Source organism: Podarcis raffonei, chromosome 11 (assembly GCF_027172205.1).
Source record: "Podarcis raffonei isolate rPodRaf1 chromosome 11, rPodRaf1.pri, whole genome shotgun sequence".
NCBI classification, from domain to species: Eukaryota; Metazoa; Chordata; class Lepidosauria; order Squamata; family Lacertidae; genus Podarcis; species Podarcis raffonei.
This window is the reverse complement of record NC_070612.1, coordinates 8583624-8604648: the sequence shown is the minus strand read 5'-3', so window position 1 is coordinate 8604648 and position 21025 is coordinate 8583624. Positions and strand designations below refer to the sequence as shown.

At 47.6% G+C, this 21025-nt stretch overlaps 1 protein-coding gene across 4 annotated transcripts in view; it reads left to right on the top strand.

Annotated features, from left to right (window-relative positions):
- Positions 1-2644: 2644 nt before the first annotated feature.
- EPG5 (ectopic P-granules 5 autophagy tethering factor) overlaps positions 2645-21025 on the top strand; it is an 80978-nt gene continuing 62597 nt past the window's right edge. For all 4 annotated transcript variants that reach the window (XM_053407582.1, XM_053407581.1, XM_053407583.1 and 1 more), the window contains exons 1-10: positions 2645-2771; positions 9269-10153; positions 11810-12056; positions 13818-13954; positions 14548-14655; positions 16038-16111; positions 17063-17171; positions 18065-18179; positions 19024-19174; positions 20833-20988. In XM_053407582.1, the coding sequence (XP_053263557.1) occupies positions 2715-2771; positions 9269-10153; positions 11810-12056; positions 13818-13954; positions 14548-14655; positions 16038-16111; positions 17063-17171; positions 18065-18179; positions 19024-19174; positions 20833-20988 (2039 nt within the window). In that variant the 5' untranslated portion in view covers positions 2645-2714. The remainder of the gene's footprint in view (positions 2772-9268; positions 10154-11809; positions 12057-13817; positions 13955-14547; positions 14656-16037; positions 16112-17062; positions 17172-18064; positions 18180-19023; positions 19175-20832; positions 20989-21025) is intronic.

The window sequence follows — 21025 nt, the reverse complement described above, 5'->3', positions numbered from 1 at the left end:
ACTGCACCGCCAGAGCACAATTTCTGTTCTTATCCTGAAGCAAAGTTCTTAACCTGAAGCACTCTTTCTGGGTTAGCAGAGTGTGTAACCTGAAGCATATGTAACCTGAAGCGTACGTAACCCGAGGTACCACTGTAAAAGAGGTGCAAGAAATGGATTTCTCAGAACTGGCGTCTCTCAATTGATTCCCCACCTCCACCCCTTTAATTATTTGATTTCTTTAATATGGCTGAAGGAAAGAGTTACTGATTTATTTCCCAGCTACAAGGGCTGGTGATGAATAAAATGTTGATTAAAAAAACCCACACCAAGCTGTGAGACTTTGGTTAACTGAAATACTTTGCTGTGTTGAAATTGCTTCACATAAGAGATTGGGTGAGTATTAATAGCCTGTGAGTTCCTGGCTGTGGAAGGAATGGGAATGTCTGAAAATTTCAGTCCTCTGGGCCTAAGGAGTCCTACTCTACCTAATGGGTGGCTGAAGAATATGTCAGGAACAGAGTCAGGTATATGTCAGCAATTTAAAAACCCACCGGTATCAGTGAAGTTAACTCTTTATTCGAAACAACCCAAACAGCACAGGCCCTAGTGATCACAGCAACTCTTCCCAAGTAGGTCTTGCAGCTGCGAGGACTGAAGGTCCCTGCCTTCCCACCGCTGCCTAAGTCCCTTCCTCTCCAGGGTTTATACCCAAGCAACTGGAGAACATAGCTGTCAACTTTCAGATTTGAAAATAAGGGATCAGCAGCCTCGAAAATAAGGGATCAGCAGCCTCACCAGTCCCGGGGACAGTCTACGGGATATCTAACAATCCGGGATAGCAGCGGGAAACAGCATTGGAATAAGGGAATTTCCCACAAAAAAGGGGAAGGTTGACAGCTATGCTGGAGACTGTGTCTGCACACAATCTCTGCTCTTTTCATTTCTCTGCGTGTTCTGGGAGACCAGAGGGGAGGGGAGCTGGTTGTAGCAGGAGGGGGAGACTCCCTGGGTTTTTCAGCAGCCTGCCTCAACTCTGCCTCCTCTTCAGCTTCCGGGTCTGCACTGCTCTCTGCCACAGACTCCTCCTGCTCACTAAGTCCTGTTGCCTCTTCAGCTTCCGACACTCCCTCCTCCCAGGCTTCTCCCTCTGACCACTCAACACTGACCCACCACCAATCCCCTGACTCCGAGCCTTCTTTCTGCTGGTGCCTCCTCCCGCTCCTCTGCACCCAGCCAGCCCATGACAGTTAATGCGGACAGCAAGCTTTCTGTACTTCCACTGATTCTCTGTTGTCCATTTTATGCTCTCCTCCAAATCACTGACTTCTCATACTTCGCTGTCCCCTCCTCATTCCGGATTTTTTCATGGGCACCCTGAAAATGAGAGGACATAAAAAAAAAAGTGCAAAAATGGCCATGTTCATTAGCCCCTGTGCATCTTCCCAAAATAATCCTCGGGAGGTCATTGCAATAAAGGTCATAAAAAATTCTACGCAGCTTAATTGTAAAAAATAAATAAAAGTGGATAGTTTAAATTTTGAGCCTAGGCTGGGATTTGTTTTAAGATGCTGCTATAACGCTGCGTCTCAGTCTTGGATTACTTGTCTCTGGGCACGTGCAGAGTTTCTTTTCCTGCACTAAGTATTCTAATCAGGCAACCCTTTCTCTCTCTTTTTTAAAATATATTTTTATTAGTTTTTTAACATATCATTTCCAACCATCATTTAACATAACTTCTTATCTTATACAATATTTTAGACTTCCGTCAACAACTTCTGAAGATTTTCCATTCCGTTCTTTATCGCTTATTCTGCATTTCTTAATTTCTCTATTACTCTTAATTATCATTAACTAATAATTCTCTTCATAGTCTTCCTTCCAATATTTCATATAGTCCTCCTTACAGAACTTATTGCAGTCCTACTAGCGTGATCTGTTTATTACAATTGCTTTTCAAATAGTTCAAATATTTACTCCAGTCTTCTAAGAATCTCTGGTCCCCTAGATTTCAAAATCTTCCTGTTAATTTATCTAATTCTGCACAGTCCATTAATTTCATTTCAGGCAACCCTTTTTCACATGCATATATAGGATTACAAGGAGATTAGTTCTAAAGTCTAAAGGCACGACTCGCAGCCTTCGACACCACTTTTTTTTTTGCAGAACAACGTAGCAGGGAACAATCGCTCCCGTTATAGACCTTCATAGAATCGCCATTCCCACCCCGCGCCGCCAGGGGTCGCTGCTGCGAACAGAGCGCCGGAACCGCGGGCGCTTATTTCTCCCCTTTTTATAACCCTCTTCACCGCCCGTCGCTTCCGCGTCTCGCTCGGCAGCGATTGGCGGAAAGCAGAGTGTCGCCGTAGATGTACTAAAAGTGTAGAGCTGACGCAGTGACTCGACTTGGAGGCCAGGCTTCCTAGTTGCAGCCCGGCCCGTGAGCCTCGCAGTGACGGAGCTGCGGGGTGAGAAAACCAACACAAGCAAATAAGAAAGAAATGGGGAGGAAAAGCGAGGAAAAAAAAAAGAAAAAGCCGCCCTTTCGGCGTGGCTATAATTGTGTATGGCAGTATCACTCTATAATACTTCTTTTCGTATCTCTACGGCCCGGCGGGGAGGCGTGGCCTGGCGCTCACGTGACGCGGCGGGAGCCCAGAGCAACAACATAGAGGAGGGAGGAGGGAGGGAGGAAGGGAGACCCTGCCCGGGCGTCGGAGGGCGAGGCGGGCGGCATGGCGGAGGCCGTCAAGCCCCGGAGCAGGCCGAGGAGCAGCCGGGGAAGGACCAAGGTAACCCGGGGAGCGAGGCAGGCAGGCAGGCAGGCAGGCAGGCGCCTTGCTACCTCGCAGGTAGACTTCCCTCTAGCAGGGAGGCTCCACCAGGCTTCTCGCAGGTAGACTGCTGCTATACAGGAGAGGCTCCATTTAGGTATTTCAGAGGCTGGCTGCCTTTTTCGGGGGTGGGAGGGAAATCCATTAAGGCATCTCACAGGTAGACTGTTTCTCTTTTTTTTTTTCAAAATTAAATTTTTATTGATTTACAAATAAAAGATAAACAAAAAGTAAAAAGAAAATAAAAAGAAAAAAAATACACGTTACATATTTCACATCAAAAATTTCACATTACCATCTCTTATAAGACTTCCTTCCGCTTGTCCGTAAATCATTCGTGGTAGTAATTAAAATTACGCATTTCCTAGCTTGTATTGACAATATATATCTCTCTCTCTTCTATTCCCTTTAGTCAATAACTCTTCGTCTTTCACAATGCTTCTTTAAATCCCCTTAACGTTGTTTGTCCCTCACTTATATATTCCAGGTAATCTACATATTTTCCCCATTCCTTAATGAACTTTTGGTCTCTTAAATATCTAATCTTTCCTGTCAATTTATCCAACTCCGCGTAATCTAATAATTTTGCTCTCCACTCATCCACCGTTGGTATTTCCTGCTGTTTCCACTTCTGGGTAGACTGTTTCTCATTAGGGGAGGTTCCATTAAGGTAGACTGCCCCTTAGCAGGGAAGCTCTACTGAGGCTTCTCGCAGGTAGACATGACAGAAGAGGCTGCATTTAGGTACAGTATTTCAGAGACTGGCTCTCTTTTTCAGGGGGTGGGAAATCCATTAAGGCATCTCACAGGTAGACTGCCTCTTAGCAGGGAGGCTCCACTGAAGCTTCTCGGAGGTAGACTGTTTCTCATTAGGGGAGGCACCATACAGGTAGACTGCCGCTCGGCGGGGAGGCTCCACTGAGGCTTCTGTACAGGAGAGGCTTCACTTAGGTATTTCAGAGGCTGGCTGCCTTTCTGATGTTTGGGGTGGTGGGGCTCCATTAAGGCATCTCACAGGTAGCCTGCTCCTGGATAGAAGAGGCTCCATTTAGGTGTTCTAGAGGCTGATTGTCTTTTTTTTTGGGGGGGGGAAGGCTCTATTAAAGCATCTGACAGGTAGACTGCCTCTTAGCAGGGAGGCTCCACTGAGGCTTCTCGCAGGTAGACTGCTGCTGTACAGAAGAGGCTTCACTTAGGTATTTCAGAGGCTGGCTGCCTTTTTCTGGGGTGAGTGGGAGGGAAATCCATCAAGGCTTCTCACAGGTAGACTGTTTCTCATTAGGGGAGGTTCCATTAAGGCATCTCACAGGTAGACTGCCCCCTAGCAGGGAGGCTCCACTGAGGCTTCTCGCAGGTAGACTGCTGCTTGACAGAAGAGGCTGCAGAGACTGGCTGCCTTTTTTGTGGAGGGGGCAGGCTCCATTAAGGCATCTCGCAGGTAGACTGCCTCTTGGTGGGGAGGCTCCACTAGACTTCTCGCAGGTAGACTGCTGCTATACAGGAGAGGCTCCATTTAGGTATTTCAGAGGCTGACTGCCTTTTTTGGGGGTGGGTGGGAAATCCATTAAGGCATCTCATAGGTAGACTGCCTCTTAGCAGGGAAGCCCCATCAAGGCTTCTCACAGGTAGACTGCTGCTTCACAGAAGAGGCTGCATTTAGATACATTATTTCAGAGACTGACTCTCTTTTTTGGGGGGGGGGGATCCATTAAGGCATCTCACAGGTAGACTGCCTCTTAGCAAGGAGGCTCCACTAAGGCATTTTGGAGGTAGGCTGTTTCTCATTAGGGGATACTCCATTAAGACTTTTTACAGGTAGATTATTTTTTGCCTTCATCACGCAGGTAGACTGCCTCTCAGCGAGAAGGATCCATTGAGGCAGCTGGTAGCCTGTTTACCAATAGGGGCCGCTCCATTAAGGCCTCTTGCAGGTAGACTGCCTCTCAATGGAGAGGTTCCACTTAGGAAGCTGACAGGTGGTCTGTTTATCGATACTGGAGGCTCCATTGAGGTATTCTGTAAGCTGCCTCTCAACTATGCCTGTCAGCAAGCAAGTTCCATTCAGGCGGCTGACAGGTAGACTGCTTCTCGGTACAGAGGCTCTGTGTAGGTATAACAGAGGTAGACTGCCTCTCAGCAAGTGGGGTGAGGGAGCTCTCAATTCAGGTGGCCCTCAGGTAGACTCATTCTCTACACAGGAAGGCTTCATTTAGTTATTCTGCAGGTAGACTGTCTGTAGGCAAGGAGGCTCCATTTAATAATAATAATAATAATAATAAATTTTATTTATACCCCGCACGCCCCAGCCAAGGCCGGGCTCAGGGCGGCTAACAAGCAATAATAAAAACAAGTTGAATGAATACAACTTAAAAACAAGATTAAAATACAACATTAAAACATTGAAACATTAAAATGCAGCCTCATCACAGGAGGAGAAGGGAAAAAAGAAAGCGGGGGGATCAAATTGACTCCAAGCCAAAGGCCAGGTGGAACAACTCTGTCTTACAGGCCCTGCGGAAAGAAATCAGATCCTGCAGGGCCCTGGTCTCATGAGACAGAGCGTTCCACCAGGCCGGAGCCAGTGTTGAAAAGGCCCTGGCTCTGGTTGAGGCTAATCTAACTTCCTTAGGGCCCGGGACCTCTAGGGTGTTGCTATTTATGGGCCTGAAGGTTCTCCATGGGGCATACCAGGATAGGCGGTTCCATAGGTACGAGGGCCCTAGGCCGTAAAGGGCTTTAAAGGTCAAAGCCAGCACCTTAAATCTGACTCTGTAGGCTGTTGACAAGCAAAACTGCCCCTTGAGGGAGGCTATCTCCCAGAGGCTCCATCTTGCCATCCTTGCGAGGGCTTTGAAAAGTCTGGCTGGGCAGTGTTTGAAACAAAAGGCTAGGCTATGGCCTTCTAGCCTGATCTAGCAAAGCAGCTTTTACGTTCTGTCCACATTTATGGAATTTTACTCTGGCAACCCTTGATGGCCATGGAGATGCAATCAGATGTTGCTGCAACGCTGGATTGCAATACCATTCTTTGTATCCGGGAAGCGTTTGTTTATTGATGGATTAAGTGGAAGTCCTAGCGCTGCTACGTTGCTGCTGCTCATCCGCATGCCTGGCATTTCATGGAGTTTCGTAAGCAGAGAAGTCGGTTTGCAGCTCTGCAAGACAGCAACCATTTAAGTGTTGGTGGTATTGAGAAACCACGAAGCTGAGGGAAGGATGGAGGAGGCAGTTCGATGCATGGGCTTCGACTTTCACTTTCACTTGGGGAAGGAGATCGAAGGGACAGGTGGGATTTGAGGCAAAGCAGGTGAATACACAAAATGCAGACAAAAGTGCCAGAAAAAAAGGCATTTGGAAGAGTTTGGGACCGGGACTTGCAGAATCCAGGTCAGGCTTTAGCGTTCCGCTTGTGGTCTTTGAAATGGTTGAAATAAGAATAAAAGGCTTGTTCACACATTATATCAAACCCAGCTGCAAGCTGTCTCTACAATTATACAAGGGAATGTGTGAAGGAGTGCACACTTGTTGATTTTATGCAGTTCCGTCAACATGTACACAGGTATTAATAATAATAATAATTATAATAATTATAATAATTATAATAAATTTATGCCCCGCCCAACTGGCTGGGCTTCCCCAGCCACTCTGGGCAGCTTCCAACAAAATATTAAAATACCGTAATCCATCAAACATTAAAAGCTTCCCTAAACAGGGCTGCCTTCAGATGTCTTCTAAAAGTCTGGTGGTGGTTGTTCTTTTTGACATCTGGTGGGAGGGCGTTCCACAGGGCGGGCGCCACCACTGAGAAGACCGTCTGCCTGGTTCCCTGTAACTTGGCTTCTCGCAGTGTGGGAACCATCAGAAGGCCCTCGGCGCTGGACCTCAGTGTCTGGGCAGAACGATGGGGTGGAGACGCTCCTTCAGGTACACTGGACCGAGGCTGTTTAGGGCTTTAAAGGTCAGCACCAACAGTGGTACAGATTTTACATGTGCTGAATGTAACGGGCGAACACTCCTAGAGTCGGAAGTGAGGCTTAGAAGAAGCTCCTTCCTTCTAATACTTGCGTATTCCTGTCTCTTCTCTCTCGCTCTTCTTTTCTCCCTGCTGCCTCTGATTCTCTCTGTGTCATTGTGGCCAGTGCAGGTTCTGCCTTGCTTGCTCCACTATTCTGTATACCCCAAGCCCTCAGTGAAAGCAGCTTTAGCAAAAGAAAAAGGGATTGCTGGGACTTGATGGCCAAGTTCTGTTGTCAGAGAGGATTAAAAGCCCCTTAGCTTTTCATAAGCATAGGGCTGCAGTCATGGGGGCTAGAAACTTACTCGTTGCTCAAAAGGACAAGGGAGCTTGGATCCTTTGGAATCTGATGGACACACCCTGGATTTTGTGCTGAAATGCTGCTGCTGCTGCTTTTTCAGGCTTCCCCTCCTGGCCTTTGTGGATAAGCGTTAATTTTGCTGCTGGAAAAGGTCAGATAAGGTCATATATGTCTGCCGGAGGCAGCGTGATCCGTGGCATCCTTTGCCAAGCTGGTATCTTGCAGATGTTTTGGGTTATTCTCCCATCAGCCCCAGCCAGTGTACCAGCAGGGTACCAGTTTGTCGAAAAATGAATCTGTGACATTAGTTAACCTCGAGTCTTGGGAATAATGTGACTCTCACATGGCATTTCCTTCGGCTCTTGGCTCGCATTCAGCATTTTCGGTTTCTCATCTCCCCCGCTCCCTTCCAGAAAGCGCTTTCATTAGTTGGGGAAGTGTTCCATGATGTGGCAAGCCAAACACTTCTGCAAGAAACGGGTGAGAGGTTGTTTGTTGTCGGTTTTTTATTATCTCGCCTGTCACAACAGCTCCAAGGTGGCTTGCAGTGAAAACATTAAAAATACAGCAAGACTTGAACACACAAACACAACACAACACTAACAAGCAATAAAAGAGCAGATCGGAGCAGGGGAACGCACAAAGGCGATAGACTCTAAATAAAATATCAATTTAAAGGTGTACTTCAGTAAAAGGGGAGGTTTGTAATAGTTGTAGCAGTGAACCCATATACGTTTATATTCACTGGCATTGATATAGGCTAATTGTATTGCTTTGATGTTACCCTTATCTGTGGGGCTTGAGGTGCTGAGCTCAGAAGAGGGGAGCTATCTGTAAGGTTTGGGTATTTGGCACCACTGCCCTCATTTAGTCAGGTGAAATGATGTATGCTGCTTTGCTGTATAAAGAATTTATAAATATTTGCTTAGGTGCAGACAAGGCAGCTCCTGGTTGCAAAAGCTAGGAGAACTGGCAGGCTGTTTTGTTCTACGTCTACACCTTCTTTAATAGAGAATAACAATAATATTTATTTATTTATTTATACATACCTCGCCCATCTGGCTGGGGTTCCCCAGCCACTCTGGGCACCTCCCAACAGAATATTAAAAACTTGATGAAACACCAGACATTAAAAACTTACCTAAACAGGGCTGCCTTCAGATGTCTTCTAAAAGTCAGATAGTTGTTTATTTCCTTGACATCTGAGGGGAGGGCGTTCCACAGGGCGGGCACCACCACCGAGAAGGCCCTCAGCCTGGTTCCCTGTAACCTCACTTCTCGCAGTGAGGGAACTGCCAGAAGGCCCTCGGCGCTGGGCCTCAGTGTCCGGGCTGGACAATGGGGGTGGAGACGCTCCTTCAGGTATACCAATTACTCTGGTGTTTTTGGCATTCTCCTTTGGTATCCCTGCACCCAGTCACTCCCACGAGCCCTCTTCTGGGCCTGTAGATCAGGATATCTATCATCTATCTATCTATCTATCTATCTATCATCTATCTATCTATCTATCTATCTATCTAGCATCTATCTCTCTGTGTGTGATTGAGCAGCTCCTTCAGTGGTAGAGTATCTCCTTTGCATAAACAAGATCCCAGGATCACCTCCCTGGCATCTCTAGGTGAGACAGGGAATGCCTTTTGTCTGAAATCCCAGATAGTTGCTACCAGTCAGTGTAGACATTGCTGAGCTAGATGGATCAATGGCCTTACTCCATCGTTCTGCCCAGACACTGAGGTCCAGCGCCGAGGGCCTTCTGGCGGTTCCCTCGCTGCGAGAAGCCAAGTTACAGGGAACCAGGCAGAGGGCCTTCTTGGTGGTGGCACCCGCCCTGTGGAATGCCTTCCTACCAGATGTCAAAGAGAACAACAACTACCAGACTTTTAGAAGACACCTGAAGGCAGCCCTGTTTAGGGAAGCTTTTAATGTTTAACAGGTTATTGTATTTTAGTGTTTTGTTGGAAGCCGTCCAGAGTGGTTGGGGAAGCCCAGCCAGATGGGCAGGGTATAAATAATAAATTATTATTATTATTACTATTAGTACTCCCCATAAGGGACCATCTTACGTTCCTATGGGTCTTTTGTTCCTCAAATCTCATTCTTCAGTGTTGCTGTCTCCCCCCCACAAATTCTTTCCACTAGGAAAAAAAGAAAAAAAGCGAAGAGGAGGAGAGCGTCGCCTGTCAGCTGTCTCTTCCAGATTCAGTTAGAGATGGAGAAGAACCATCTCGGTCCTGCGACACCCAGGGAAAACGCCTTCCAGAGCCCAGGCTCTGCAACGAAGCCAAAGAGATAGAAAATGTGAAGGATGCCTGTGATGTCCCACCGAGTGCAATAACTGTAGAAAATGAAGGATCTCCAGAAACTGCCCCGTCGGAGCCCCCGATCCAGGGGGAAGAATTGGCAGGCAGAGCTTTGCAGGAGGAGAAAAGTACCGGGGGAAACCCAGCCAGTCCTCAGAGCCTTGCCGAAGCAGTTGCTTCCTGCGACCTGTCGGAAAGCAATGCTCCTTGCGCTCCGCCTTTGCTGGGGAGTGCGCAGGACCCAGAGACTGAGACCGTACGCAGTGACAAACAGTCTGTTTCCCATCCTTCGGAAGAGGTTCTTCCCCCCGTCTGTGCCCCCAGCAAAGAGCAGGTTCAGAAATCCGCTCCCAAAATGCTCTATCCGGATCTCCCGCTGGAGCTGTTCAGGGAGAGGCTGGCGGCGGTTGCGGTTGCTCCCCTCAAACCGAAGGAGAGGCTGTACCCTGAGATCCCTGCAGAACTGGAGCTGTTGCCTTTCACCCGAGAGCAGCTGAAGGTCTTTGAGCCCTGCTCCTGGCTGGAGAACGTCGACGCCTACGTGGAAGAGTTTGGGACTGTGGCGCACCAGGACAGGCACGAGTTCTTTGAGCTGCTGCTGAACTACTGGCGGTGTCGCAAGCAGCTGCTCCTTGCCGAAGCGGAGCTGCAAACCATTGCCTTGGATTGCCAGAGCGCCAGGAGCCGCCTGTGGACTTTCAAGGATGAACAGCAGGCCATCCAGGTGGAGTAACCGAAGCATGTTTCTAAAAACCGGTTCATACGTTTGCGGAAAATCAGATGGTTCAGCCCTCCGGAGACGTAACATTTTATAAAAAATCTGAGATGCAGTGTGGCGTAGTGGTTAGTGGCACTGTGGCGCTGTGGTCTAAACCACTGAGCCTCTTGGGCTTGCCAATCGGTAGGTTGGCGGTTCGAGTCCCCGTGATGGAGTGAGCTCCTGTTGCTCTGTCCCAGCTCCTGCCAACCTAGCAGTTCGAAAGCACACCAGTGCAAGTAGATAAATAGGTACCGCTGCAGCGGGAAGGTAAACGGCATTTCCGTGCGCTCTGGTTTCCGTCACGGTGTCCCGTTGTGCCAGAAGCGGTTTAGTCATGCTAGCCACATAACCCCCAAAAGCTGTCTGCGGATAAACGCTGGCTCCCTCAGCCTGGAAGCAAGATGAGCGCCACAACCCCATAGTCGCCTTTGACCAGACTTAACCGTCCAGGGGTCCTTTACCTTTTCTTACCTTTTTAGAGCAGTGTTTCCCAAACTTGGGTCTCCAGCTGTTTTTGGACTACGGTTCCCGTTATCCCTGACCACTCGTTCTCCTAGCTACGGATGATGGGATTTGTATTCCCCCAAAAAAGCTGGAGTCCCAAATTTGGGAAACACCGGGTTAGAGTGTCAGACTAAGACCTGGGAGACCAGGGTTTGACTCCCCACTGGGCCAGTTGCTGTCAGCCTAGCCAACCTCACAGGGTTGTTGTTCTGGGAGTTAGTTAAATGAGGGGGGCCAGAACTGTGCGTGCACCATCTTGAGCTCTCTGGAGAGAAAGGCGGGATATAAACACAGTTAAATAAACGTGTTTAATTTGCTGGAAGCCGCTCAGAGTGGCTGTGGCAATCCAGTCAGATAGGTGGCATATAAATAAATTATTATTATTATTGTTAATATTATAAAACATAGCTATTTCAGAATGCAGGTATTAGTGGTGTGGGGGAATTTGCTTGTTTGAATTTCCCCTCCCAAGAAATGGTGAGGCCTAACATGCCTTGTTGCTTAGCCTTCTAGACCAGAGTTTTTCCATAGCTTTCATCTTTGAGGGAACACCTCTTGACTTGCAGAAATGCTTCTGGAATGGGCTCCTGAATGAGAATCCTGAGAGGGCTATACCACACGCTTTTAAGAAATGTCTTCAATCGGCTCAGGAGCGCCCACACTCAGCTACAGACCTTTTGGAGCTTTCTGTTTCTTTCTTTTAATTAGTACTCCGCCTTTCTATATTATTATACACAGGGCGGTTTGCGAGCTGCGAAAACGACAAAATATACAAGGCCACACATCTTAATAGCAAACTGATCCGGTACAAATAAATCAATAATTAAAAAATTAGGGTTCTTAACCTATCAAATGAAGTAATATGTAATGACCCATCAGGATACAATAGCGCACCACAAAATGAACTCTCAGAATATCAACAAATAATTGCACAGAAATTCACTCTCGACAGTTGCAATCATCATAATAAAAACTGTGATACCTAAAATGCCACAATACATTGAAAAAGTCATGTTAGGAGATCGAATTGTGCAACAAGGTCACTTAATAAAATTATTAAATGGATTCCGCCCCGCCGGCCTTAACTCCTTATTTTGAACATTGCTTCCCTTGCAGGGCGTCTGTGCTGATCAGTGCAAAGTGTCCGGCCACCATCGCTACCAGACGGTCGAGATGAACGAAGGCGCTTTGGGAGACCTGAAGAGGCTCTTCGAAGCCCAGGCTGAGCATGTGCACCAGACCCTGGCCTTGCACTTGTACACGTCTGTGTTGTCCCGCCTACAGGTGGAGTCTTACATCTACAGGCTTCTCAGCAGCTCTTCCTCTCTGAGGTCTGTGGGCATTCAGCAGCAGCCGCCGCCAGGTGCGTGTATCCGAGTTATATTCCAATTAACTCCGCATGGGCAGGGAGCATCAGGGACGCCGTGTGCAGAAAGCGGCAGAATTCCGCTCCCGTTCTGCAACCTGCATAAATTACGCGAGCGAAGCGCATTTGCTCATTTGACGTGCTTGATTCTGGGCAGGCTCAGACTACCTTCTTGTACCTACTGGCAATGCACGATGGGTTTGTGGGGCTGTTTTTGCTCTCCCTGCCCTCCCACTATCCACAGAGTGTGTGAGAGAAGGGGCTGTGGCATACGTATTGGGGTGTTGACGTAGAACCCCTTTGTGAAAACGGAGGGGGGGATCCTGTTTGGCAGCTTCTCATGCTCTGGGCACATGGACAGTGGTGTGTGGCTGCAGAGAGCATCTCTGTGTGTGCATGCACAACCCTGCAACTGCGTGTTCCCTTCAGCCAAGGAGGGGGACTGCAGTTGTACCTTGGTTCTCGAACGTACCGTATTTTTCGCTCTATAGGACGCACTGGACCATAGGACGCACCGGACCATAGGAGGGGGAGAACAGAATTTTTTTTTCTTGTTCTTCCCCTCCAAAACAAGGTGCATTCTGTGCGTTCAAGGTGCGTTCACCCGAGGCCTCCGGAGCCCAGCTTTGGGTTCCTTTCGACCTGCTCCTTGGGGCTGGCGGGGGGAAGCGCTGCTTTCCCCCATCGCCAGCCCCAAAGACCAGGTCGGGGAGCAGCGCAAAGGCAGCGCGCCGCCTTCCCGCTGCCCCCCGAGCTTGTGGGGCTGGCTTGTGGGGCCCCCCGAGCTTGTGGGGGGGTGTGAAGGCACCCCGCTGCCCTGCGGAGGCTTTGCGCAGCTAACCCCAAGCTAGAACAGCAAGACGGAGCGCTGCGCAGCGCTCCGTCTTCCTGTTCTGGCTTTGGGCTTAGCCGCGCAGCCTGCATTCGCTCTTTAGGACGCACACACATTTCCCCTTAATTTTTGGAGGGGAAAAAGTGTGTCCTATAGAGCGAAAAATATGGTAATCCGTTCTGGAAGGTACGAGTGTATTGACGTCATTAAATTGCATCTGCCCCCAGTTCCCCAGTGGGGTGACGGTTATCCATTCCCACCCCTTTACAACCACCAGAGTGAGACCAGGATCTGGGAGACCAGGGTTCAGATCCCCACTGGGTGACCTTGTAACAATTTAAACAATTTAATTATTTGTACCCCGCCACTCTGGCTGGGCTGCCCTGGCCACGCTGGGCGGCTATTCCCCTCTAGCCTTACCCTAACTGACCTCATAGGGTTCTGGTGGGGATTAAATGAGGAGGGGGAGAACTGTGTGGACCACCTCGAGCTTCGTGGAGAAAAGCTGGAGTATAAATGAAATCAGTCCATCAATAAGAGGCGCTAACTTGGCGCAGGCCTCCTCATGGCTAGGCAAGGTTTTGAACCCAGTAGAGGCTTCCTAGCAGAGGCCCAGTACAGTGGTACCTCGGGTTCAGAACTTAATTCGTTCTGGAGGTCCGTTCTTAACCTGAAACTGTTCTTAACCTGAGGTACCACTTTAGCTAATGGGGCCTCCCGTTGTCGCCGTGCCACCACCACCTGATTTCTGTTCTCATCCTGAAGCAAAGTTCTTAACCCAAGGTATTATTTCTGGGTTAGCGGAGTCTGTAACCCAAAGTGTCTGTAATCTGAAGCATCTGTAACCCGAGGTACCACTGTACTCTGCATTATTTCACTGCAACTGTGAGATCGCTCAATCCTTTTTCTTCTCTCCTCGTCTGCAGTTCTTAAACAGGCTGAAAATGTTTCCTCGGACGTGGGTCCCTTGAAGGAGTGTATCAGTGTCCTCTTCAGTTTCACGCGCAGGGTCGTTGAGGATCCTCAGTTTGAGAGCGACGTGCTCTCCTGGCTGCAGAGGCTGGTGAGAAACAGAGGGAGTCAGATCTACCCTAAATCTGGTGCTAGGGCAATCCTTTTATATCTATAAGGTAACGGTAAAGGGACCTCTGACCATTAGGTCCAGTCGTGGCTGACTCTGGGGTTGCGGTGCTCATCTCGCTTTATTGGCCGAGGGAGCCGGCGTACAGCTTCTGGATCATGTGGCCAGCATGACTAAGCCGCTTCTGGCAAACCAGAGCAGCTCACGGAAATGCGTTTACCTTCCCGCCGGAGCGGTAGCTATTTATCTACTTGCACTTTGACGTGCTTTCGAACTGCTAGGTTGGCAGGAGCAGGGACCGAGCAACGGGAGCTCACCCCGTTGCAGGGATTCAAACCAATCTTCTGATCGGCAAGTCCTAGGCTCTGTGGTTTAACCCACAGTGCCACCCGCGTCCTATTCCCCAACTGACCTAGCAAAAGGAAGTCAAGAATAGCAATGCAAGGAGAAGAGGGGAGCTTTGAAGAGGGACCGTGCCTTTCAGTATGCTTCTGTTTTAAGAGAACCGTCTTAACTGTGGCTTTGCAGTCCTTCCCTCCCTTAACTGCCTTTCAAATTGCCTCCTGTCTCTCCAGGTGTCCGTCTTGCAAAAGGTTGGTTGTCCAGGGGACCACATTTTCCTCCTAAACCACATCCTCCGCTGCCCGGCCGGCGTTAGCAAGTGGGCTGTTCCTTTCATTCAGGTGTGGATGCTTAATCTTTGCTTCTTACGGGGGTGTGCTGGGGACCCAGATCTCGCTGTCTCCTGGGCAGCTAGTTGCACTTTGGGAGGCAGGTGTGGGAGGGCTTGCCCCACAGAATGAGGTGCCGAACCACAAATGAGTTACAGTTTGCAGATTAGTGAAACCTTTTAAAGGGGGGCAGGAGGACAAATGTAGTCGTTCTAGGGCCACACCATTACAGATTGCCGGGGGGTGATCCTCGGATGAAGAGCGGTATAGAAATGCAATGATAATGCAGCATGTTTGAAATTTGAATGTGCAAAGGCTAGCCTTTTAAAAAAAATGTTCAGGGAAGTTTTTAATGTGTGACATTTTAATGTATTTTTAATCTTTGTTGGAAGCTGCCCAGAGTGGCTGGGGAAACCCAGCCAGATGGGTGGGGTACAAATAATAAATTATTATTATTATTATTATTATTATTATTATTATTAGGAAAAGCAGTTTAGCCTTCCCTTGCCCCTTGACATGCATGTTTTCACAGGCAGGTGTGTTTTATTTTAGGGAGCATTAAAAGTATAATTCTCTCTACCTGAGGTCTGAAATGGTGCAGTCTGAGATGGGCTGTACCAACATATTTTCCTGCATATTCTAATCTGCTCTCAGAGGTCATTTTGTGTTTATCTGCCTTTGAGCATCTCACCTCAGCTCTTGTGGAAACTGTTTCCTCACCTGCATCTCCATAAATTGGATGTACCGGGTGCATTTCGATCTTGATTTCCCAGACACCTGAGTTTGTCAGCATTGCCCTTGAGCCAGTGTCACCAACTGGACTCATCCACTTCAGCCCCGACTGGGCTAGGCGAGCTGGGTAGCACTTCCAGAGACCACCTTCTGCACAGGAACAGGTCAAAGTGCTGTGGACTCACAGCTTAGAGTTGTGAGCACCGGATTCACTCCCACAAGAAGACAGTCGTCCATAGCAGAGTATAGCAGAGTATAAACGACTTGGAGAGCAGATCTGTAGAATAACTTCTTTATTCTATCTACAACTATTATACAAACTATATACAGAGCTAAATGAGGTCTAAGCATAAAGAATGCTGCACTGCACTGAGTGTCTGCAGCTGCTCTTAGCAGCAACCTTATCTATACACACGATCTCTAACACTCAGTCTCTCTCTCTCCAACACACTGACTCACTGACTGACTGACTGACTGACTGACTCTTTGATGTGGTGCTGGAGCAGAATAAGTAGAGAGCAGAACACTGCCCCCTCCTCTCTGGAGAATCAGCAGACTCATCAGGAGATTCTTGGATATGGGAGGAGTGAAATCTCCTCAGAGTTTGAGTAGCACCTTTTTTTTTTTTTAAACCCCTCATTGAATTTCTTGTTTGCTTTCAGATTCGGGTTCTGGATAACCCCTCGGGGCTCTTTCACTTTATGCAGTCCCTTGCTTTGCTTATGTCTCCTGCCAAGTAAGTATACAAAAGAGCCTCTCTCGTGGTGCTAGGGGTGTTATTCTGCTTAGCACTGTGCAGGGATGACGTGCAAGCAAAAAAAGTTATTTTCCCCCTGTGCAGGTAACAAAATGTCAAACTGGATATATAGAGGACTAGTGATGTGAGGTGAGAATATTCTCCGGACAATATTCTCCACAAACTGTAAATTCTGTGTCATCTACACAGCTGCTTTAAATTCCTTCTTTCCATCCTTGGGCTAGTAACATCCATGCAGCTGTTGTCACATACATAAAAAATCTTTTCTGGTCTTTTGGAAACTGTTAAGAGTTTTGTATATTAATACAGTGGTATACCTCGGGTTACAAACACTTCGAGTTACAAACGCTTCAGGTGACAGACTCCGCTAACCCAGAAATAGTACCTCGGGTTAAGAACTTTGCTTCAGGATGAGAACAGAAATTGTGCTCCGGCGGCAGCAGGAGGCCCCATTTGCTAAAGTGGTGCTTCAGGTTAAGAACAGTTTCAGGTTAAGATCGGACCTCTGGAACGAATTAAGTACTTAACCCGAGGTACCACTGTAGTAACTAGTAGTACTACATTCTAGTAGTAACTCTTGAACCTGGTCCAGTAGCAAATCGGCAGCCAGTGCAGATTTCTGAGCACAGGTGCTGAAAAGGCCTCACTCCTGCCAGCCATTGCTCTGCAGAATTCTGCCCTAAGCGCTGCTTCTGGATCAAGCACAATGGAAGCCCATTCCCTGTGACTCAGCTTCCCTTTTGGGCTGCTTGTGTTTGCAGTCGGGTCAGCTGCAAGAGGGGGTGCCGAGGCAATTGAGAGCTGCTGGCCTTCCTCTCCCCTCTCCCTTGCCCCCCCCCAGAACACTAGCCAGCAAGGACGGAGCCTCCTCCCCCTCTTTTGGTCTCTGTGACCCAATTTTCACGGCCTGCTGCATTTTGTGATTTGCAGAAATCGAGCGGAGTTCATGTGCCACATGAAACCGAGCGAACGGAAGGCGTCTTCCTCATCCGGGCAGGAATCTGGGAACTGGACTCTGGTGGATGAAGGAGGAGAAGAGGTACCTTTTAAGAGGGATGGCACTAACAGGGAGGATAAGAGGAGATATGGTACAAAAAGTGAATAAAGAGTGAGCTATCCTTAAGGAATCAAGGGACGTGGGTGGCGCTGTGGGTTAAACCACTGAGCCTAGGACTTGCCGATCAGAAGGTCGGCGGTTCGAATCCCCGCGACGGGGTGAGTTCCTGTTGCTTGGTCCCAGCTCCTGCCAACCTAGCAGTTCGAAAGCATGTCAAAGTGGAAATAGATCAATAAGTACCGCTCCAGCAGGAAGGTAAACGGCGTTTCCGTGTGCTGCTCTGGTTCGCCAAAAGCGGCTTAGTCATGCTGGCCGCATGACCCGGAAGCTGTACGCCGGCTCCCTCAGCCAATAAAGCAAGATGAGTGCCGCAACCCCAGAGTCGTTCACGACTGGACCTAATGGTCAGGGGTCCCTTTACCTTTACCTGTCTTTAAGGAATACATCAAAATTTATGTGGAAAAAGTAGAATTTCTGACAGATACTGAGTGAATCCAGAAAATGATTAGAGTGAAAGGAGAGTAAAGTTAAGATAGAAGAAGAGACTAAAGAAGTAATGAAATGCGTTTAAGCTAGTTGGAAAAATAAAGTACCGTAACAAGAACGGCTGGAAGTCAAGTCACTTGGGGGGTGTCCGAGTGGGGTAGGTGTGTAGGTATGTTGATATGTACAGTATAGGTAGGTACTATATAGGTATGTTTTATGTTATGAAAATAAGGTAGTGTGTTATGTACGTGTATCGTGTAATTGTGTAAATGTGTATGTATGTGTTTTATACGTTAATAAAAATTTTAAAAATTCAGAGAAATGGCACTGTGCACTTCCGGGACAGTGGGAAATGCAGCCTCTTGATGCGCTGTTGTCTTTTGTCCTAGGACGAAGATTCTGAGACTAGCTGGGTCCTCCTCCTGGAAGACGACTTGATTGCGCTTCTGTCCCAGTTCCCCTTTCACGAACTCTTCCAGCACATCCTCGGGTTTGATTCTAAAGGTAAGCGAAGTCCCCAAGGGATGTGGGTCGGGCAGTATGGAAACGGTGTGGAATGTCAACTGAAGTAGTTGGTATATATGGAAAGGCCGTGGGTTCAGTCCCCAGAACCTCCACTTGGCCTGGGGAGAAAGACCGCTGTGTAAAATCCCAAAGGAGCTGCTGGCAGTCACTGTAGACTAAGAGGAATCAACACTCGAACTCTGTGCTAGGCAGTTTCCTATGTTCCTACTTAGTAGGTTGGGAACAGGGAGTGAGCCTAGTTCAGTAGGACTGGCACCCTAAGACAGAGGTTAAGATTAATTTTTTAAATAATAATTTTATAAGTGGTGTGTCTTCGTTTCTCAATTTGATCCCTTTACTCGGTTTTGCATGTATTGTAGTAGTTTACGCACGGTGACTTGCAGTTATTTTTATTGATCGTAGTTTAGTAATTATTTTTTGCAATTGTTAAGAGTGTATTTCAGTTTAGCTATTATTTGCTGATGTTTCGAGAGTTAATTTTACTGTGTACTATTCTAATAGATTATTGGATATTACTTTATTTGATGTAGGCCGTTTCATTTTAAAATTATGTTTTATCATGGCTTTTTGTATTGGATCAGATTATTATAAGGTATGCTGTATATTTTGCCGCTGTAAACTGCCTCGTGTGTAGTAATGTAGAAAGGCGGTATACAAATTAAAAGGGAAATAAAATGGAAAAATAAGAAATGCTGGAATATATATGACAGCACACTTGCCGTAGTCTGAACTATATTCCAGTTTCAACAGGACTTATTAATAACACGCTAATCCTCCCCCTCGCCACCTTTGCCAATCCTGATCGGTTCTATCTGTTGCGAAGGCATCTACGTTCCTGAGAAAACAACGCCTCAAGAGATGATGAAGGTCTTTGCGTTTGCAAACTCTTTAGTGGAACTCCTTGCTGTGGGACTGGAAACCTTCAACAGAGCCCGCTACAGGCAGTTTGTGAAACGAATCGGCCACCTCATCAGGTAAGGAGCATCGCTTGGTAGCCTCAAGCAGCAACAGAGGCCCCTTCTTGGCCAACGTGGGATTGTGGAGGTCGCTGTTTGTCCAGCTTGCCTCGGCATCCCCTCCCAGTTTTGTAATTGCTGCTTTGCTCCAAAGGAAACACCTGAGCGATTTTGTTCTTCTGCCAGCGTTAGATTAGCGCCTTGATGTATAGATCTTTGTGTGCAGCAGCAGATGTCAGGTGAGCACTTGTGTGCAAGGGAGCTTTCCTGTTGTGCTGTGGGGCTGGGTGTACAGGTGGTGTCAGAGCCAACTGATTCTGACTTCGTCCCCATCCTTCTCTCTGCTGAGTCTTACAAGGGCAACACCTAGACTCATCTACACTTTCATTTTGCCCCATGCTTTCTATTTTTTTTAAAAAATAATATTTATTGAAGTTTCAAAAAATTACAAAAATAATAAAAATAATAAAACAAAAAAATACAAAATACAGAAAAATAAAAACAATTAAAAACAAATCAATTTTTCCATATCTTATCTTTCATTTACTTGTTTCCTTGACCTCCTCACACCTCCCTTTTTTGTATTCTAATTCAATTGGTTAGTTCAGCAAATCCTTTCCATCTTTGTTTTTATCTTAATCATTTATCTTAATATATTATAACTTTACATTCTCACCTGTTAACAACCCATTTTTACATACTCCTTTATAACATTACTGCTAAAACCACATAACTTCATTCCAGCATCCTTCTAACATTCCTTAATTTTGCAATGTTTCTGTAGATAGTCTTTAAATTTCTTCCAACCTTCTTCTACCGATTCTTCTCCCTGGTCTCGGATTGTGCCACATTTTGCCCCATGCTTTCTAGGCACAGGTCCACACGGGTGGCCCTCTGGTCTAAACCACTGAACCTCTTGTGCTTGCCGATTGGAAGGTTGGCGGTTCAAATTCCCGCCACGGGGTGAGCTCCCGTTGCTCTGTCCCAGCTCCTGCCAACCTAGCAGTTTGAAAGCACACCAGTGCAAGTAGATAAATAGGTACCACTCTGGCGGGAAGGTAAATGGCATTTCCATGCGCTCTGGTTTCCATCATGGTGTCCTGTTGCGCCAGAAGCGGTTTAGTCCTGCTGGCCACATGACCCGAAAAGCTCTCTCTGGACAAACGCTGGCTCCCTTGGCCTGAAAGCGAGATGAGTGCCACAACCCCATAGTCGCGTCTGACTGGACTTAACTGTCCAGGGGTCCTTTACCTTTTTTAGAATCAAAATACCTTAGAATTGTAGAGTTGGAAGGGGTCTGAGGGCCATGCAACAGCTTCTTTACATGTTTCCAAAGGGGCCTTTTGTATGTGTAGTTCAGCAGCTGTTGCATCATCCTCATTATTTACAGATCACAGAATCAGAAAATTGTGGAGTTGGCCATCCTTTGCATTTCAGGGATCTGAGCTAAAGCATCCATGACAGGTGGCCATCCAGCCTCTGCTTAAAAACCTCCGAGGAAGGAGAGTCCACAGTGGTTGGCCACCGTGAGAGCAGGAGGCTAGACTACAATGCACCGTTGGCCTGATCCAGGTGCAAGACTCTTCTTATGTTCTTAAATGATTTGTAGACATTCAGATTTCCCGCATTGTCCTGCTCCCCCTCCCCGTTCCCCCTCTCTCGCCTCCTGCTGTTAGGATGACGCTTTGCTACGTGAGTGACCACTGGGCCCAGTATGCCAGCCAGGCCAAAGGCTACGGCTACGAGATGCACCCTTACTCTGTTGAGAAACTGCAGGTGGAATTCGATGAGCTCTTCCTGAGGGCTGTCCTCCAAGTCCTGAAAGCGAAAAGGTAGGAAACGATGGGCTGGGCCAGGGGCGGGGGGCGG